Source organism: Carettochelys insculpta, chromosome 1 (assembly GCF_033958435.1).
Source record: "Carettochelys insculpta isolate YL-2023 chromosome 1, ASM3395843v1, whole genome shotgun sequence".
In the NCBI taxonomy this organism is placed as follows: domain Eukaryota; kingdom Metazoa; phylum Chordata; order Testudines; family Carettochelyidae; genus Carettochelys; species Carettochelys insculpta.
In genome coordinates, this window is record NC_134137.1 from 143250566 (window position 1) to 143271216 (window position 20651).

At 43.3% G+C, this 20651-nt stretch overlaps 1 protein-coding gene across 2 annotated transcripts in view; it reads right to left on the bottom strand.

Moving 5' to 3' along the window:
• The window catches only part of ANOS1 (anosmin 1), a 226444-nt gene that overhangs the window by 101884 nt on the left and 103909 nt on the right, over positions 1-20651 (bottom strand). For both annotated transcript variants that reach the window (XM_074983339.1, XM_074983338.1), the window contains exons 3-4: positions 9050-9112; positions 2918-3140 (exon numbers count right to left, since the gene is read on the bottom strand). In XM_074983339.1, the coding sequence (XP_074839440.1) occupies positions 2918-3140; positions 9050-9112 (286 nt within the window). The remainder of the gene's footprint in view (positions 1-2917; positions 3141-9049; positions 9113-20651) is intronic.

Genomic DNA, 20651 nt, shown 5'->3' on the forward strand with positions numbered 1-20651 from the left:
ATGTTACAGAGGTTCCTAAATCTGAGCCAGCCTTTTTAGGTGACAAATCTGAAGAACTCTCCCAGATTGAAGTGACATCAGAGGAGGTTTTGGAGTTAATTGATAAGCTGAATAGTAACAAGTGTCCAGGACCAGACGGTATTCACCCAAGGGTTCTGAAAGAACTCAAATGCGAAATTGCGGAGTTATTAACAGTGGTTTGTAACCTATCCTTTAAATCTGCTTCGGTACCCAGGGACTGGAAGATGGCCAATATAACGCCAACATTTAAAAAAGGCTCTAGAGGAGACCCTGGCAATTATAGACCGATAAGTCTAACATCAGTACCAGGCAAACTAGTAGAAACAATAGTAAAGAATAAAATTGCAAGGCACGTAGAAGAGCACAAATTATTGGGCAAAAGTCAGCATGGTTTCTCCAGAGGGAAGTCATGTCTAACTAATCTATTAGAATTCTTTGAAGGGGTTAATAAACATGCGGACAAGGGGCACCCAGTGGACATAATATACCTAGATTTCCAGAAAGCCTTTGACACGGTCCCACACCAAAGGCTTTTATGTAAATTAGGTGGTCATGGGATAGGAGGAGAGATCCTTTCATGGATAGGGAATTGGTTAAAAGACAGAAAACAAAGGGTTGGAATAAATGGTAAATTTTCACAATGGAGGGGGGTAACTAGTGGTGTTCCCCAGGGGTCAGTCCTGGGACCGATCCTGTTCAACTTGTTCATCAATGATCTAGAAAATGAGGTAAGCAGTGAGGTAGCAAAGTTTGCAGATGACACCAAGTTGCTCAGGACAGTCAAAACCAAAAGGGATTGTGAAGAACTACAAAAAGATCTCAGCAAACTGAGTGATTGGGCAGCAAAATGGCAAATGAAATTTAATGTGGGTAAGTGTAAGGTAATGCACATTGGAAAAAATAACCCAAATTACACGTACAACATGATGGGGTCAAATTTAGCTACGACAGATCAGGAAAGGGATCTTGGAGTTATAGTGGATAGTCCTCTGAAGACATCCACGCAGTGTGCAGCGGCAGTTAGTAAAGCAAATAGGATGTTAGGAATTATTAAAAAAGGGATCGATAATAAGACAAAAGATATCATACTTCCCCTATATAAAACTATGGTACGCCCACATCTTGAGTACTGCATGCAGATGTGGTCTCCTCACCTCAAAAAAGATATATTGGCATTAGAAAAGGTTCAGAAAAGGGCAACTAAGATGATTAGGGGTTTGGAACAGGTCCCATATGGGGAGACGCTAGAGAGACTGGGACTTTTCAGTCTGGAAAAGAGGCGATTGAGGGGCGATATGATAGAGATATATAAAATCATGAATGGTGTGGAGAAAGTGAACATAGAAAAATTATTTACCTTTTCCCATAATACAAGAACTAGGGGACACCGAATGAAATTGATGGGTAGTAGGTTCAAAACTAATAAAAGGAAATTTTTCTTCACACAGCGCACAGTCAACCTGTGGAACTCCTTGCCGGAGGAGGCTGTGAAGGCCAGGACTCTATTAGGGTTTAAAAAAGAGCTCGATAAATTTTTGCAGGTTAGGTCCATAAATAGCTATTAGCCAGGGGTAAAGTATGGTGCCCTAGCCTTCAGTACAAGGGCAGGAGATGGATGGCAGGAGATAAATCACTTGATCATTATATTCTGTTCTCCTTCTCTGGGGCACCTGGCATTGGCCACTGTTGGAAGACGGGTTGCTGGGCTGGATGGACCTTTGATCTGACCCAGTATGGCCATTCTTATGTTCTTACATTCTTATGTAGGCGGGGTAATTTCGAAAAGGAGCCCCGTCTGGACGAGACGCGCGGCGGCAAGCTGCGTCAATTTCGAAGTGCCGCAGCCGCCCGCATGCTAATGAAGTGCTGAATATGGGGCAGCTTATTCAGCTGAAGCACTGAATATGGGGCACATGTAGACACAGCCTATGAGATGCATACCTCCACATAGTCTAAATGACACTTCACATAGACTGGCCAGTTCTGCTTATGATTCAAATTCTTTAGGGCCTCCTCTCTGTTGTTTAGTGATATCTTGTTAGAGAATTATAGAAGTTTAGGACAGGAAGGGACCGCAATAGGTCATCTAATACAGACACCCTCCCCTGCCCTCAAAGGCAGGACTACCTAATAACTTGACCAGAAGCTCTCAACCTTTTCAGACTCCTGTACTCCCTTCAGGAGTCTGATTCAGCTTGCATACCCCAAGGTTCACCTCACTTAAAAACTTCTTGCTTACAAAATTTGCTTACATATCAGAGGGGTATCCATGTTAGTCTGTATCTGCAAAAAGACCCAAGAAGTCCTGTGGCAACTTATAGACTAACAGATGTTTTGGAGCATAAGCTTTCATGCACTCGCTTAGATGCATTACTTTTTTATATTTACCCATATAAATTGAAACATAAATCAAATGGAATATAAATGTTGAACTTACATTTCAGCATACAGCATACAGCATGTACAGCAGTACAAACAAGTCATAGAATGAAATTTTAGTTTATACTGACTTTGCTAATGCTTTTCATGTAGCCATTTGTAAAACTAGGGAAATAGTTAGATGGTTGAGAACCACAGAGCTGATGTTTGTCTAACCTGTTCTCAGAAACATCCAATGACAGAGATTCTACAACCTCTTTATGTTTTCTAAGAACAAATGCAGCCGTTTAACTATATGAAACTCTTTTTGTCACCTCTACTTCCATTTACACCTCACAATAACTCCCCACCATGCTCCCCCCCCCTCTCTCTCTCACACACACACACACACACACACACACGCTCTCTCTCTCTTTCTCTCTCTTCCATATGAATTAAAAGGTCTCGTTTTTTTACGGCAGCATCATTATAAGCTAAAATACTTAGCACATTCGAAGTGCTTCCTAAAGATCCCTACCTTTGTACAGATTTTTTGGTACTTGACACGTATGTCCACATCCATTGGAACAGCATTTCTTTACCCCAGAACATTCACTGTCAGCCTCACAGCTTTCAACGCAGGCAGCCGCAAAACCACTGGCCTTCTCAGGTGCTGGGCAGTCTCCTTGCTTCACAGACAGAATGTATTTGAGGAATTCACAGCTAGTTAGGCATTCATAGTTCTTCTTGGGGAAAAGAGGCTAAAGGGAACATAAAACAATTGTAGAAGTCTTCAGTGTGAAAAAAATGCTGGAAGATTTCCAAGACCTTTTGAAATAAAATTCAAATATTCAGCTATTGCAAAACTTCCCCTCAGGATTTGAATATCCATGTAGCTTCTAAACAAAGCATGTAAAGTACAAAATAGTGAATTCCCTGAAGCAAAACCACTGTCTTTTATGGAATTATGTTGTTTTTTTTTATCCACTAGCCTTTCTTTTGTTTACTCTTATATATCCTAACTAAGTTACTTAATGATAGATTGAAAACATTCATAAAACAAAGGAAAAGGACTGTCTAGACTTTCCTTTTTGAGACTATTCTGCATTTTTTCTTTCCTATTTCATGGCACATTACTCATAGTATATTGTATAGCAGTGCTGGATCTAGGGTTTATGGGGTTCTGTCATACCCTTCTGCCTTGAAGTAGTAATAATAAACACCAAATATAAGGTTTCCATCGTTAGCATCTGTGCTATAAAAATCATTCCAGCACCCTTGGTGCACAGTGCCAGCCCAAATTACACTGCCCAAATGTACTAGTAATATTTTCATTTAGTTGCTTGAATCACATTGATATGATAAGACTTACGTCATCTTTATGCTTACATAATTTACTAAAGAGAGAGATTTTTCGATGATCAGTTCATTCTACTTTTGTAAAAAATTTAGATTCAATTTGTATGAAAAGCTGCAAAATTTTAAGAGGCACATATCTCTTTTGATCCAATAGTGGGCTTATGGAGCTCATTTCAAATTGCTTCAAAATGTATGATGAATTTTCTCAGCAAAAGATTTTGAACCCCTAGTCCAAAACCCACTACTCTTGTAAGTAAACCTTGCTCCCACAGCTACTCGTACTGACTTCAGTGGATTCCTCACATGCCTAAGAAATGTTGAATCAGGCCCCTTATTTCTCAGTAGAGACACTGTGAACTTTGAAGCTAAATTTTTATTCCAAATTTTATCCTGGATAAATAGAAATTGACAGATATCCCCTGGAAATGAGAAAGGCCTGGAGTAATTCAATCAAAATGACATCCTCTGCTGCGAGGTTGTAGGTGACAATGAGTGTATATATATGTGAGAAAGAGAGAGAGGCTAATTTCAAATCTTAAAACATAACAAATTTGCAGCTAGTTAATTAAAAAAATTTTATAGCCCCTTGAGGCATAATATGTCCTCCGGGTTTCTCTTCCGCACCGTTTCACAGCTCATTTTTCAGCTAGCTACTAAATGTGCTGTTCTTCATTACTGGCCTTTGAGGTTCTAAATTTAGCTTCAATCATAAAATCACTAATCAAAAAGGGATGCTAGAACATTTTAAATACAATAAAGCAGTGTTCTACTAATGTTTTTCTTTTAAACCAAAATGTGTGCATTCAAATTTTAGACATGTAAAGCCACAATGAAAATTGGGGATGAGATGATGCAAGTTATATCTCCTTTATACTACTTTAGTTCTCCTCTACATGAGAAAGTGGCACAAATGTAAACCAGTTAAGGCTATGTCTACACTATAGACCTTATAGGGGCATAGGTGTATGGCAGCAGCTGCACTGCTGCAAGGTCTCCCTTGCAGCCACTCTTCTCTGATGGGAGAGAGTTCTCCTGCCAGCATATCTAAACCACACCCAATGAGCAGTGGTAAATGCATCTTCAGGAGAGCATTTCATGCAGACTAAGGCTTTGTCTAGACTGTCTAGACTACAGGATTCTGCTGGGAGCCCAGAGGTCTCCTGACAGCAGTTTACCATGCCAAGAGCCTTCTGCTGACATCCTGGTCATCCTCATTACATGAGGAAGAGGAATATGTGTGGAGATGGGGTTTTCCCAACATTTGGCCATGTGTGGATGGGCAAAATATCAAGAAAGCCTCTCCCAGCATGAGTGCATTGTACAGTTTGTTTATCTTCTGCTGACAATTCTTGGCAATCTAGACATAGCCATTGTGCTGTCCTTTGCAGCACTTTTGTTAGTGAAACTTATGTCATTCAGGGATATATTTTTTGACAACCCAGACCAACAGAAGTTTTACCAACAAAAATGGTAGTGTAGACAAGGTCTTAATAAAAGGAAATCTACGGAGTGCTTTAAATAGGGAAGTTTTATCAGTTATGCAAACATATTTATATATGCATAGCTACACCGGTACAACCTGTCCTCGTGCAGACAAATTTATTCTGGTATAAAAATGCTTTTCTGAAGTTAGTTTAAACGTCTTCTCAAGAGACATAGACTAAGTCAAAAATGTATTGTATCAGAATAAAAGAGGAGAGGGAGGTCAAAATGGCATAACTTTATCCATTAAATTAACATGTCAGATTAAACAAAAAATATTTCTCAATGAGACAAAACAACTACCTAAATGCCTTTCATTAATTTCACTGAAGGATGTTTTAGTACCGAGTTACATGAACCAGCGAAAACCCTAGTGTAGAAATTCTAATTTTGGGGTAAATTCAGTTTAGTTTAAACCTGCAAGGCACTAATAAAATAAATTTACATGAACCACTCTCAAGTCAAGTAGGATAATCTACACAACATTTTGCATGGTTTAACTAATCTATGTTAGAAAGACTTTGCCAAGGCATCTCTATGGATATAGCAATAGTGACAAAGCTCCCCAGTGGATACACACTTTTATTTGTCAAAAAGGCATGCCTAGGTAGCAAAACCACTGGTCCCCAAACAATATACGTTATACCAGAGAAAGGATTCTTGACAGCATAGCTGTGTCATTTGGAGGTGTGGGTTTTTTCACTTCCCTAACCAACATAGTTATGCAAACAAAAGTTTGTACGATAGATCTGCCCTAAATTAGAGTTTGTCTACATATTAAATTATTCCAGAATACAAAATCCCAAATGACTTTTCCTGATCAACTCCACATTTGAACATTCTTGTTCTGGAATAAGACTTTCTCCTATTTAATGTAATTTACTTTGGAAATGGATTAATGCAAACCAGAAAAAAGGCTTTCTTATTCTGGAATAAGAGTGTCCGTATACAGGTAATCAGGAATAATTAATCTGCACTCAGTTCTCAAGCTATGCCTACACTACAAGATAATATGGATTTTAAGTCGTTTAGCCCAATTTTATCAAGTGTGTGTTTTCACTGTAAATTCCACTATCTCAATTTATGGTGCACAAAATTGACATAATATCGATATTGCAATATCATAGTAACCTGATGGGTGTAGCACTCATCTTGAATTTAAAATTACAAATGAAGGGTAGTGAGGAAGCACCAGGTCTTTAAGTGGACTTCATTAGCCTCCAGTGATGTCCTGCATATAACCCACAATGCTCCACAGTTCTCCACTCAGCACATGGAAGCCTGTGGCTCTAGGGTCACGACAGGTTGAAAAATCTTCTTTCTTTCTATGTTATTAGTATGACTGCAGGGTCTGTGGTTCTGCGTATATCCCTGCTAGCTGTCTTTTATTTTCATGCTCCCTGGTGCCAGCTACTGCCCCCCTGCACCATGTGGCAGCTAGGCTGTGGGTGGGGGGGCCGCGCTTGTATGATGGGATGAAAAACTTTTCTGCCGTTTACATTTTCTCCTGCCCTCCACATCCCCTCCCTTCCCTCCCTGAGCGTCACTGTGAATTCTGGAACTTACGTGACAGCTAGTCTGTGGGTGGGAGTCGTGCTTGGGTGAGAAACTTCTTTTCAGCCATTTACATTTTGTCCTGACCCTCACAACTCCTTCCTTCCCTCCCCCCAGAGGTGCCACACAGTCTGCAACTTTCATGCACCCAGCCACATCATGTGGCGGTCACAATGTTCAGGGCTGGCTATAGTCAGGCATCTTTTAGCCACCTGGGGGAAGTCTCCCTTAGCGGTCATGATTTTTGGGCAACAGAAGAAAATATGTTGTCATTGGAGTGGCTATCCTCTGAGAGCAAATTCTTGTATGAGCTTCATTCAAAGGCTGGAGGCTGGCTATATTCAGGGGTCTTTAGGCCACCCCAGAGAAGTGTCCCTCAGCAGTCACAATTTTCAGGGCTGGCAATAGTCAGGCGTCTTTAGCCACATGGGGAAAGTCCCCTCAGTGGTCACAATTTTAGGGGCTGGGTATAGTTGGGGGTCTTTTAGCTGTTGTGAGGGAGTCTCCCTTGGTGGACACAACTTTTGGAGCTGGCTGTAGTCAGAGCAAATTTTTTATGGGGTTTATTCAAAAGCCACTGAACACAATTAAGCAGTTATACAATTACCACTGTTGTCCAAATTAGGCTTGCACGACCAACCGAGCCATAACTGATTTTCTGATACACTACATTTTCAGAGTTGTGCTTGAGTCTACTATGTAGAGTTGCATTTCCAGGTTTTGCAATGATTGCAAGGATGAAAATTCTTGCTCTGAGGGTCTCCTTTGCAAGGTCTAAACCTAGCACTAAGCCTGCTCCCACTGGTAATAGGGGCAGGTGGTAGGTCCTGCCCCAGCGTGTTGGCAAGCAACCAAAGCAGCTATAACTGATTCAGTTATCCATTGCATTTTCAGTGTAGCACCCAAGTCTACTTAAACAAATTCTTGTTCTGAAGGTCTTCTTTGCCAGGTCTAAACCTAGATCCAAGCCTGGTAATAGGGGCAGGTGGTGGGTCCTGCCCCGAAGCGTCAGACAGCATACTGGGTCCAGATGTAGCCCTGCTGGAGCTCCTTCACCTTCACCTGGACTTCCTCCATGCTGTAATAGAGGGTGGCCTTGTTCCACCAGGGCGGTGGCCACCTAGCGTAGGATTGGGCATTATGGTCTTTTACCTTGGGGTCTTGGGAGTAGATCCTCCTCATCCCACAGGTCCAGAAGGGTCTGCACCTTCTGCACAGTCCAGGAGGGACCCTCCTTTTGGTGCCCTGTGCTGGTTCTTGGGCCTTTGAGACAAAATTATTGATCTGAGGATCTTCTTTGCTTGGAGATCTAAATCCAGATCCAAGGCTCCAAAGATCCAATGCTTTCGCATCCCCTTTGGAAAACCTGTTGGTTGGGAAACCCGAAATCTTTTTTCTAACCTTTCCTATGTGCTTTACTAATCCTCCCCTCCCCTCAGTTATAAATATCACATCTCTCGCACAAGCAAGCCAGATCCCATCTGGAAAAAGGTATATTTGGTTAACATGGCAGGGGAATGAGGGAAATGAAATGTAGGAAATGAAATGTGGAAATGTTGTCAGACACCCACAGCCACATGCGGCGCATTTTTTTTCCCATGCTGCACCAGAGAAAACAGCCAGTCTGCTACAGGGCTTAGGAAACTGTGGAATAGGTTTGATTTTGGTGACTTGTGTGTGGCAGCAATAAGTTGATCTTATGGGGCGCATGTGGGAAGGTTAGGATGCTCAAAATTGAATTGATAAAATCCAGCATTAATAAATTGATTTTTAAAAAACTGATTTTAGCTTATAGTGTAGACGCAGCCTTGGTATATTTTATTCCGGAATAATTTTCATGGGATAACAAAGCCCTACTTTTGCTTCATCTACCTTCAAATTTAAAAGCATTAGCTCATATGTGCTTCAAACACACTTTTCCCAATCCAGAGACTGAAAGGAAACAAGGGAGTGTAGCATGCATAGCAAGTAGCAAAAGGGATTTAACAAACCTTCTTATACGTGTAAAGATAAGTATTTTCAAGATGGGGGACTAATATTTCAACACTAGGAAAACACTTGGTTGGTATAAAAAACTCAGTAGCAAATACTGACCATAATGTTTATTACTCCAATTTAAAAATGTTATACTCTCATCCTATCAAATATAGGAGACTGTAGCATACATAGATTGTCTGTGTTAGCTACGACCTTAAAATGTAAACATCCAGAGGAGTACAAATGAAAGAGACAGCCAGAACAAAATGAGAGAGAGAAAGCCTCAGGGCTGCCCTACCTCACAGAAACTTTGGCAGTGGATTTTTTTCAAGTCCCACGATTCTTTGCAGGGCTCCAGGCACTGAGGAAAAATCATAAAAAAGAGAAAAAGGACATGTCAGTGAAAGAAAAGAAGTAACATTCATTGCTGACCGTATGCCTTTATTGTTTGTTTGACCCATAGGAAGTTAATTCAAGGTTTCTTTAAGCCACTTCTTCCAAGGAAAAATAGTGCAATCGTCTCCGGTCATTTAGAGCCACTGTTAAGTTACAGGGACATTTTTCCAATATTTCTCCTAGTACTAGACAATATCGTTGGTTGTGTATGTGCTATCCCCTCAGCTGCTTTATTGAATGTGGATGCAGCTGACAGTTAACCCCATACTACCGGATGACTCCATGGAGTTCTTGCAAAGTAACCCTCACCTCCAGCGCTTAACCTAATAAGTCATCTCACACATGGGCTCTGACAGGCTAGGAGGAGGAAGAATCCTACTTCCTGAGGCTATGGAATTAGTGGTAGCAAACTTTCACTACTCCTCTTAGACTCTATGAGGGACAAAGCCAAACTGTCACATCATAATTGGTCCTAAACCACTGCTTCCTCTTTGCCAGACTCTACTACACAGGAGTATACAGTGAGCTTTTTAATATGGAGATACACGTCATGTGACTGGAAAAGACCTCAGGAGGTCAGCACACCCAGCCCACTCCCCTGCCCTCTTAGCAGGACCAAGCATCCTCCTTGCTTGTTTGGATCCCTAAATGACCCCCTCAAGGGGTGAATTTACAACCTGGTGTTTAGCAGGCCAATGCACAAACCACTGAGCTATACGTCCCCACCTACAGTAAGTTTCCTATCATGGTATGTCAGATATGCAGAACACAAGAACAACATTTTAAAACATGATCCTTGTAAGCTGCACAGAATAGCAAACCCAGCACCGTCCTTTCTAGGGTTCCCTATTGCCATGGAAAAGGGAAAAGATTTGTCCTATAGTAAACCAGGTGCCACTTGTCTCTTTCTTATTTGAGCAGGAGGGTGGGGAAGAGGAACAGATAATGTTTTTGTTTTATAAGGCCGAATATATTGGAAAACATAGAGCTGAAAGAAAATGCCATATACTATCCCTGGCTACAGGGGAAATCTGCTTGTCTACATGGGGAAAACAAGGTCCTTACTGTTCAGTTTAGCATTAACATCATCTGTACTCCTTGCCTTTTGTTTCAGAATCAAGTATTTAACATAGAAACATAAGAATGGCCATCTTGGCTCAGAGGGTGAACAGTGCCAGATGCTTCAGAGGGACTGAACAGAATGGCTCTCACAGAACCCTGTGTGTGTCTACAAAGTTTAGAACAAAAACTTATAGCTAAGCAGAATTATCCCTGTATGCCATGAGAAAACACCTAAATTCACTGTAACTGGATGTGACTTTGTTCCTACTAGTGAACGAAAGCCATGCATTGGGTGGGAAAAATCACAAAAATACTAGTCACAGGGTAGAATATGAAATATAGCCATCTTCCATTTCCTATTTTGGTGTTTTAATTTCAGCTTCTGTCAGTTTAATAACCACAAGATACGCTTTAGCACAATTTGACTGCTATTTTTTACAATCTTTCACTAAATTCTGTCAGTTTAATAAACTCCAGAGTTTTCTTGCTTCTGTGCAATAAGTACCATACATCTGAGCCTGATTCTGCTCTCACACCAATTTTACAACCCTCAACTGCCTTTGATCAAATGAGTCTTGATTGACAGTGGTATACAATGCAAGACACTGTGGATGAAATCCTAACTCCATAGGAACACTACCATTGACTTCAGTGACCCTATGCCTTTTTCCAGCTCTGGAAGAATCACATAAGGCTTTCATTAGTAAATAACACCAGACCTGACTAAAGCCCTCAACTAAACATGTGCCTCCTATTCTTCTCATATGCACAGAAGGCACTGCTGCCTCCATGGCTGTCCCCCTCCATTAAGCCTGAAGATCTGGGGCAGATGGAGCAGTGACAAGCAACAGGCTGGGAGACCAGTCAGTCCCTCTCAGACATGGAGATCAACCTATGAAGAAAGTACCTGATGGCACAAGAAGCCACGACTCTTCAGCTTCCATGGAGCTGTGTTGCTTGGGTCCTGGGAGAGGAGTCACCAGGAACACAGAGACAAAGTGCAGATAGGCCCGGACTACTGCTGACAACGCAGGGCTTAGGATACTTTCTAAAGGCAGGGGTTTATCCCCGATCTCCAAAGTAAAGAAAGTTCTCATTCACATTAATGAGTGTGTATTTAACCTCGCCATATGATGAAGTAAGGAAATCTTGAGACAGTGAGCAGCTGAGGCATAGAGATCAAAGTCAGATGACAAAATGTGGAGCCAAAGCCAGCTCTCTTGTACTTCAGTCCAGGGAGGCCATTAACCACAGATACCATTGCTGAAAACTCATGTGTTATATGTAGATAGGGCAAATCTTAACCTCTTAGGCTATGGCTATACTACAGTGCTCTGTCAACATCAGTAGCTGTCAGAAGTGATTTCCTGACAAAGCTTCTGTCACCAGCGTGCAGCCAAACACAAAAGCCAACTGGGGAGTGCTCTGCTCTGTCGACAGAGCAGCCAGGCTGCCCAGCTGCTTCCCTGACAAAACAGGCACCCAGAAGCACAGCAGACAGGGCTGCATGTTGTTCTGGATGCCCTGGCTGTCGAGAGAAGGCCCCCACCCCAGAGCATCCACACAGCTATTTTTGTTGACAGAATCTGTTGACAGCAGAGTTATGCCTCATGGCTGAGAGGCAGAACGCTGCCAGCAAAAGTGCTGAGTTTTGTCGGCAAAACATAGTTTGGGTGTGCACGTGCCATGAGTTTTGGCAATGTTCAATCACAAATTTTGGGGAGGAGAACGGTGCAGGTTTTCTCTCTGTTTAGTTTTTTCCTGTGGATTTTCTGATGCACGGGAGCAATATCTCTCATAGTGGACAGCCTAGGAAGGCATTCTGTTCTAGTTTAAATCACATATACTTTTCTGAAGTACATTTTATCTTTTATATTTAAATAAAGTCACACACACACACTTACCCCCTCCTTGAGAAAATAAATTTCATGTTGAAAATTTAAATACCACTGCCACTACCAGTGGCAGGCAATATTTGCTTTTTATATAAAACTTTCCAGAAATTACCTGGAAAATATGTGCGTGCCTTGAAATTGAAAGTCTGGATGACATATTACAAAGCCTTTGATGAAAGTCTTCAAGGGCCGATCCAAAGTGCACTGAACTCCGTTGGAGTCTTCCCGTTAATTTCAACAGGCATGAGATCAGACCTCATGATGGGGAGGAAAACATAATATTCTTCAATTAAAAATAATCAAAGTCCTACAACACTTGTGGGACAAGTGCCCTAAGTTTGCCCATTTTCCCGACCAGATGGATTGCATGCCATTGCCTCGTATGGCATCCAGTTGGGAAAGATGGCAACCCTAGAAACACTTCCTGGTTGTCCAGATTATTGTCTATAAAGGGATGCTGACAATCCTTCTTCCAGGGTAATGCAGTAAATATGCCAGGAAGCAGTTTTCTGCTGCTTTTGACTCTATTTTACTTAACAAAGGGACGTCTCTCTGCAGCTAAGCTAAGTGCAATACTTGGAGGCCAGACCTTCAACATACTTCAGGGTGCTGCAAGCTGTGGTTCTGATGATTCAACCAGTAGATGGCACTGTTCCCTCTGTGTTACTACTGAACCAATTTTCCAGTCTGGTGGTGTGCTGCAGCAGGGAGATGTTTTGGATGAGCGCTAAAACTGAGGCCCTAAGCACCTGCGATCTCTGCAGGAGGAAGGGTGTTAACCCACCTGGCTTTGGCAAATTCCATTCGAAATAACTACATTATGCCTACGTAAAAATCTGCAGTAGTTTAATTCGGCCATTGTATGCTTCCTTTACTGTTCTATTCTGTTTTATAGTGCTGCTGTGCACTGTCATATAATTTCCAAGTTTCAGCATAGCACCAGATTTAAAATGGTAACTGAAATGATCCCAGTATTTCTGTCCTTCAAAACCAATATAAGTATAAACTAGGTCAGTAATGACTAGATATAATCAAGAATAATATTCAGTTGTTGGTGTTATTTGAGTTGTAAGAATTACTGCTTCTTTCATCGATTTTGTTCTGCAATCCTTTTATTTATTTATTTATTTAATGAAGGTAGGGGACAATATTAGCTGTGGAAGGAATTTCTTTGATGTGAAGTTTTTAAATATAAATATGAATATGCAAAAAATATGGGATAACCACACAGCCTACAATGTTAGCAATAGTTAGGGAAAGGATTTTCAAAAAAGTTTAATGTTGGCTTACGTCTTTGTTTTACTAGAGCTGGTTGAAAACCTTCTAACTAAATGTTTTTGGATGGAAAATGGGAAATTGTTGAAAATGGTCAGAATTAATCACTCAGTTTTTAAAAGATTCTGAAATTGTTGAAACATCTCATTTTGACGTTGGCAAAACTTAGTTTCATTTTTTAATTCAAAAACATTTTGCTTTACAATTGCAATTACATTATACTAAAAAGAGTCTTAAAATCTTTTTCAAAGTCTAAATGAAAACATTTCAAAGTTATCAAAACGTTTGAATTGGCCCAATCTGATTTTTTCCCCTTATTTTCTATTCCTAAAAAAATTCAAGATTTTTACTTTTCATTTGTTTCGGCATAGGGAAAAAATTGAAATCCCAAAAGTTCTCATGGGACAGATAAACTGTTTCTCACACAATTCTTTGCCTTCAGTGGAAATACAATTAAGCCAACAGAGAGCTTTTGCAACTATTACATTTCGTTCATTGTGAATATATTCTGATATACTCTTTGACAGCATTCTCGGCATGCCTGCAGTTACCTCCACAGGACAGTAAACAGTATTTGTCAATTTATACAAAATTAAGGCTTCTCCTCCCTCTGAGTTACTAATAGACTGTCATATATGTCTACTAGTTACTTCAAGGGAGGAGAAGCCTTTATTTTGTATTTATTCACGGAAGCTCTTTACCGTCCTGCAGAAGTAACTGCAGTCATGCCGAGAATGCTGCCAAAGAGCTGCTGGTGAAACATAAATCTCTTCTCTAGCATCTGTTACCACACCCATTTTCATTCCTCTAGGATATGGTATTACAAATATTGAAATTTACAGTTTTTAATGTGTACTCTGCCACCTTAAGGCATTGAATGAACTAGGACCTAAACAACACAAGAACAGTCTTCTACCAGTACAACACCTGCATTCCACAAGGACAAAGTGTCCAGAAAGATGTAGGTTGTGACTGTCCAGCACTAATAGAATCCAAACTACGGAACTCCTTGCCAGAGTGATCAGACTCAGCCAAAGATGACAGTGTTCAACAAGGTGTACAACACATCTTTTCAGTGAAGCCATCACCTAGAATGGATACTCTTAAAAATAGAAAAAAGAAACCTTACACCATAGGTCAAGGAAAAGCAAAAAAAAAAAAAAAAAAAGTACTTTTTAATCTGGCTTTTGTGCACTTAGTTTGTGTAATACTTGGTTCACTGATTATAAATACCATCTAATTACCTAAATGATATTAGAGAGGGACAAGATGATTAGGTGTTCTGTGGACAATCTCCAATTATAAATTGGAATACAAATTGCTATACTGTGTATCAAAAAGTTTGCCATGGCTTGCAAGAATAAGGCAGTCTTTTGACTTCAGGACAGGAGAAGCTCACCCAGTCCAAATCCAGAAACGCACAGTATGACCATCTAGTGCAACAATATATGTACAAAAAATTCATATTACAAATCCTATTTTTTCATGGATGCTTTTGTTCTTTACTAGGTACGAGTTATGATATTCAGGCTACATACACCAAAACTGTATTTTTCATGGTACAACTGAGCACAGACATCAGCAGCTACTTAAACTGGAAACATAAGATGACATTTTGCAGTATGCTTAAGGAAACAAGACATCTTGCTGCTGCTTTTTTTTTTTTTTTCTTGGCACATTATTCCAAATGACCCACCCACACAGACAATAACCCTTACCCTTTCGCACTCCAGGAGGAGTTGTAAGTGCCAAAAAAACTACTTTTTTAATCTTAACACTTTATTTAAAAAAAATAAAATAGTTTCCTCACATTGACAGCACTGTTGTATTTCAGACACCAGAAGTCCACACTGGTCCCTTTCCAGTTAGGAAATGGATTGGTACTTTAAGAAGTATAATGGTCAGAGTACAGACACCCCAAAGAAAGCACAGAAGGTTTTAGTCCCAGAAAATAAAAAGTTAAACCTACTAGTTTTACATTGTGTTACCTTACTGTAAAAATATCAAGTAAGAGATTTATATGAAAGTTTATAATGCATCAAGCTTAGTTGTTAACATTTTATACATATATATATATATATATATATATATATATATATATATATATATATGTATGTATGTATGTATGTATGTATGTTATATTAAATGTTAACATGAAATATATATATTCATGCTTAAAGCCAGCTATCAATGATATAACTATAATGACAAATAATACAACAGTCAGAGTACAGGCACCCCAAAGAAAGCATGTTAACAATTAAGCTTGGTGCATTACTCTGTACTTTGACTGTTGTCCTATTTATCTCAGAGAGGTAGCCGTGTTAATCCGTAGCTTCGAGAACAATGAGAAGTCTTGTGGCACCTTATAGACTAACAGATATTTTGGAGCATAAGCTTTTGTGGGTAAAGACCCACTTCACCAGATGCATGAGTGGGGGCGGGGGTGGTTTCAGAGGGGTATTTAAAGAGGGGGGTCCCAGAAAAAGGGAGAGCCAGAGCTGACAAGGTCTATTCAGCAAGGTGGAAATGGCCCATTATTAATAGCAGGTATCAAAAGAGGAAAAAAACAAGTCAGATCAGACAGGGGGATATGAGCCATTGTCAGAGTCTAATAGGGAGATCTTAACACCCAGGGCAGAGAAGCTGCCTTTGTAAGCTGTGAGCCACTCCCAGTCTCTGTTTAATCCTTGGTTAATGGAGTCAAATTTGCAAATACATTGCAGCTCAGTGATTTCTCTCTCCATTTGATTTCTGAAATTTCTTTGTTTCAGGACTGCCACCCTTAAATCTGCCGCTGAGTGTCCAGGAAGTTTGAAGTGTTCCCCCACAGGCTTCTGTACATTACCATTCCGAACGTCTGATTTATGTCCATTTATTCTTTTACGTAGAGACTATCAGTTTGGCCAATGTAAATTGCAGTGGGGAATTGCTGGCACATGTTGTTCTCTTTGTAATCATGACTGTAGTGCATCTTCAGCATCCCTTCACAAGAGGGTGCTGAAACTAGTGGGGAGAGAGGGACCACCTCTGCAGCAAAACTGGCTTCAAGCATCTAGCCTTTGTCCAGCCCAGGAAAAACAATACCATGAGGACTGATCGAAGCAAATGGGAACCATTTGAAATGGAAAAGAAAACTGCAGTCGTTGAATACTGAGAAATACTGAGAACATGTGTGCACTGCAGTGTAAACCCAGGGCAAGCAGAACTTGAGTAAGCAGACCTAGCACTTCAACACATGCCTGCATTTGTAACCCCTATTTAAGAACTGTGAGAGCCTGGGTCCCACCCTGCAGGTTCAGCATGTACACTGAATTATGTGAGTCCAACAACCCATATCCCGGCCTGCCGAAATGTGGCCACTGCTCACAGTGCAATGTGGGAAAACTGAACTATCCATCAAACTTAACCTAGGAGAGAAAAAAGAAAGTCAACATTTGGGATGTGGAATATTTTTGGTGCACTCTTGGAGCATTAAACCAGTGGAATTGTGTCTGTGCTGCCAAGCAATTCAAAGTCTGTCTTCCTGTTTAACTCTGGGTCTGACCAATTCCCCACAGGGGTATTGCCACCGTGGCCAAAGCCCCAGGTTAACGCAGTTTGGCAAAGTCTATACTGAAGGCCTCCCAACAGAAATCTGCCTTATTGAGAGCCTTCTGCTGACATCCTGGTCTCCTCATTCCACAAGGAAGAAGGGATATGTTGGCAGAGGGGGTTTTCCCTTCATTTGGCCCATCCACGCAGGGTCAAGTGTCAGGAAAGCCTCTCCTGACAGAACTGTTGGCAGGAGATATGCAAAAGCACTGCACGATTTGCATATCTTTGGCTGACAATTCTCAACAATCTAGCCATATCCTTTGTGTATAGAAGGAAGATTGGGCTTGAGCCTGCGATCAAACACTGGGATAGCATTGCAGTGTAGACATACCCAGAAAGATGGCTTATCTTCCCTTTCTATTGCTATAGTGAATGTCTATATTGAAAGCATACAGTGGCACAGCTGCAGGTCTGCAGCTTTAGCATTTCAAGTGTGGACGAGCCCCTCTCAGGACCCCCGGAAGGTCAATGTAGGTAGAGGGAAACTCTTAGGCTACGTATATGTGAGAGAGTTCTGTTGATAAAAATGGCATTTTGTCAATGAAACCCACAGAGCGTCTACATTACCAAGGCATTCTGTCAACAATGAATTGACAGAACATGGCACTTCCGTCAACAGCATTCTGCCATTCCCCCATGAGGCAGAACATCTCTCTCAATAGATCTGTCAACAGAAAGCCAGTCTGGATGTTTCAGGGGGCCTACTGTTGACAGAAAAGCCTTCCGTGGCTCCAGGCAGCTGCCCCAGGGCATGCCCTCTCCACAGCAATCAAAGCTCTATGGTACCTGCCTCCAGCCACTCTTAAAGGCAAGGAAGCCCTAGAAACCCCATGGCAGGAAGCTGAGAGCATGGAAACAGCCCAGCAGCATGATGTCTAAATCCACACCCTCAAAGCCACTCCTGACAACACATCTGGGTGAGACGGCAGAGACCCAGGCCCCTGGTGACCCGCCAACCTCCCCCACACTTCCAAGGAACAGTCTGAGGGGTCCCATGAGCCACCCCAGGACACAAAATATCAGGCCCCTCCTGGACCAAGCCGGAGATCCAGGAACTCCTGGCCATGTGGGTCCAAGAAGACACCTTCCTCAACCCCTTGGCCAATAGGAGGAATATTCTCACCTACACCTAGCTGGTCACTGCCCTTGTGGCAAGGGGCCAGGCTGCCTACACCATGGAGCAGGTCAAGGCCAAAATTAAAGATCTGAAGAAGGGCTACAACTGGGCCTGTGATGCTAAGTGGATGTTAGGGGCAGGACTGGACACCTGCCCCTACCCCCAGGAACTCCACCACCTCCTGGGGGGTGATGACACCTCCCCTCCACCACTGCCCATGAAACCACAGAAGAGGCCCACACCCTACAGCTGGAACCTGAGGAGGAGGAGGACCAGGGGCACCCCAGGACACAACCCCCACCAGAACTGGAGGCAGACACAGGGTCTGAGGCCAGCAACAGCACCCTGGTCATCACCCTGGACTTGGGCCCCTCCAGCCAGGACACCTCCAGGGTGTCCCTGGAGCGCTTCAAGGGTCCCTCCATAAGTGCCTCCTGTGTCACACACCCTGGGGCATACAGGGTGGAAGCAGATGGGGCATGCTGTGTGCCTCGCCAGGCTGGCTCAGATAGGACCTTGCGCTGAGGGCCTGGCATGTGGAAATATGTGCAAGGCAGTGTGCCCCATCCGGACCCAGCAGACAGCTCTTGGGCATGGATGCCAGCCCACTGCCAGCCTCATGGGAGACCGGATGAGTCCCAGGCCCCAGGGGAGGGGTGACCCACCAGCCCCTGCTACGGCTGAAAGCAGGCTGTAGCCACATGATGCCTTCCTGACCCTAGACACGTGGAGGAGTGCGGCTCCTGGCACAGGTGCATGCCCTCAGGCAAAAGTCAGCACCTGCTCCCGCGGACAGTGCTGTGAGCTGCACATGTGTGATGGAACCCTGGGGAGGGCCAGGCTTTGCCTGGCTCACCTGCCACCCATGCAAGGACCCCATGTGGCCAGACACTCCCCCATTGGCTGTTAGCCCACTGACCAGGGGTGAGCCTGCAATGGTGAGCCTGGTCCCTGAGGTACTGTAGAGTCCCATGTGACAGGGTCCACTGTGCAGGTCAAACATGCCTGTGCTCCCAGGACATTCTCATTCCTTGGGCTGGAGAGGGTGTTCGTGGCTGCTCAAGGTAGGGGGCAGGGCCTTAAGGGCTGCATTGTTATGAATGACTCATTGTTCCCCCTCCTTGCCTTCCTTACAGTTAAACCCACATTGAGTGAGGGCTGAATCACCTCCCCACCAGGGCCAGCCAGCGCCATTCCGTCACTGGAGTGATCCAGCCCCAGGCGGCACAAGGGCAAGATGGCATCCCACCAGCAAGAGAGTGGGCCTGCATCCAGAGGGGACATCAATGGGCTGGAGACAATGTCCAGAAGACACACACTGCTGCCCTCTCGAGGCTAACTGACCTCCTTGAGCGGTGGCTGTGGGACAACTGGGAGTGGTGGTCATGGGCCTGGGTCCAACTGATGTCCTGCTTTGATACCTGCACCTGTGTCTCACGGCACCTGTTGGCCCAGCCACCCATGGCTGTCACAACCACTTCCTCCTCTGCCCCCACTCCCTCCACTGCCACCACTCCTCCTGCCTCTGCTCCCACCGGCCATCGCACAGGCTGTGCTGGACCTGCTGCAGTGGGTCATGGACAAGGCCACCCTCACACAATGCCCGTCCTCCTGCCACGCCTGTCCCCCCTGCTTCCCTGTCAACCTAGACCTTGCTGCAGCCTCACCCCCTACATACCTCCCCATGTTTCTGTCCACAACCCAGCCCTGATGGGGACCTTGCACTCATGGTGGGAGGGGATCCCAAGGCTGCCACCATTCTGGGTCCTGCTCCCCTGTAGGATTGTGGGCCCCCACCCCCTCCACAGATTGATGCCCTCCAACCCCTTGTCCCAACACCCCCACTGTATGTAGTTCACTGTTCTTGCACCTTGTACATAGTTTTTTCTTACAACATTTATTTTCAAAATGTTTATCTTGGTTCAAGTTAAAAAGTTGTTCGCTCCCCACCCCTGTATCCCTCTTTATTGGGGAACAGTCAGACAGGAGTGAGGGGATGGTGGGAGGGGTTATCATGGGGATGGGGTAGGGCTGCAGGCCCAAGGATGCTGCTGGGGGTGTCTTGGGATGGGTCACTGGGGGCCACGGGCAAAGCTCTCTCTTAGGGCTTCATGGATCCATAGCCCATCCCTATGGGGTTGGCAGATGGGAGCTGCTCGTAGCCATGGCTGGCATCTACTTTCCATCCCAGAAGGAAGGCCTCTCATTTCCCCTCCACAATGCTGTGGAGGGCACAACACACAATCACAACTTTGGGGATGTTGTGCTCCCCCACATCCAGGCAGGTGAGGAGGCAACTGAAGCATGTCTTGAGGTGACCGAAGGTGCACTTGGTCTGCATCTGTGCCTGGCTGAGTCAGGCATTGAAAAGTTCTTGGCTTGGGGGCAGCTGTCCAGTGTTATGAAGGCACGAGTGGGTAGGCGGCATCCCCCACAATGCACAATAGCATGTGCACATCTCTACTATCAGCTTGTGGTAAGGGATGAAGATGCCCACTTCTATCCTATGGCACAGGCCAGAATTGTGGAACACCCACACGTTATGTACCCAGCCCAAA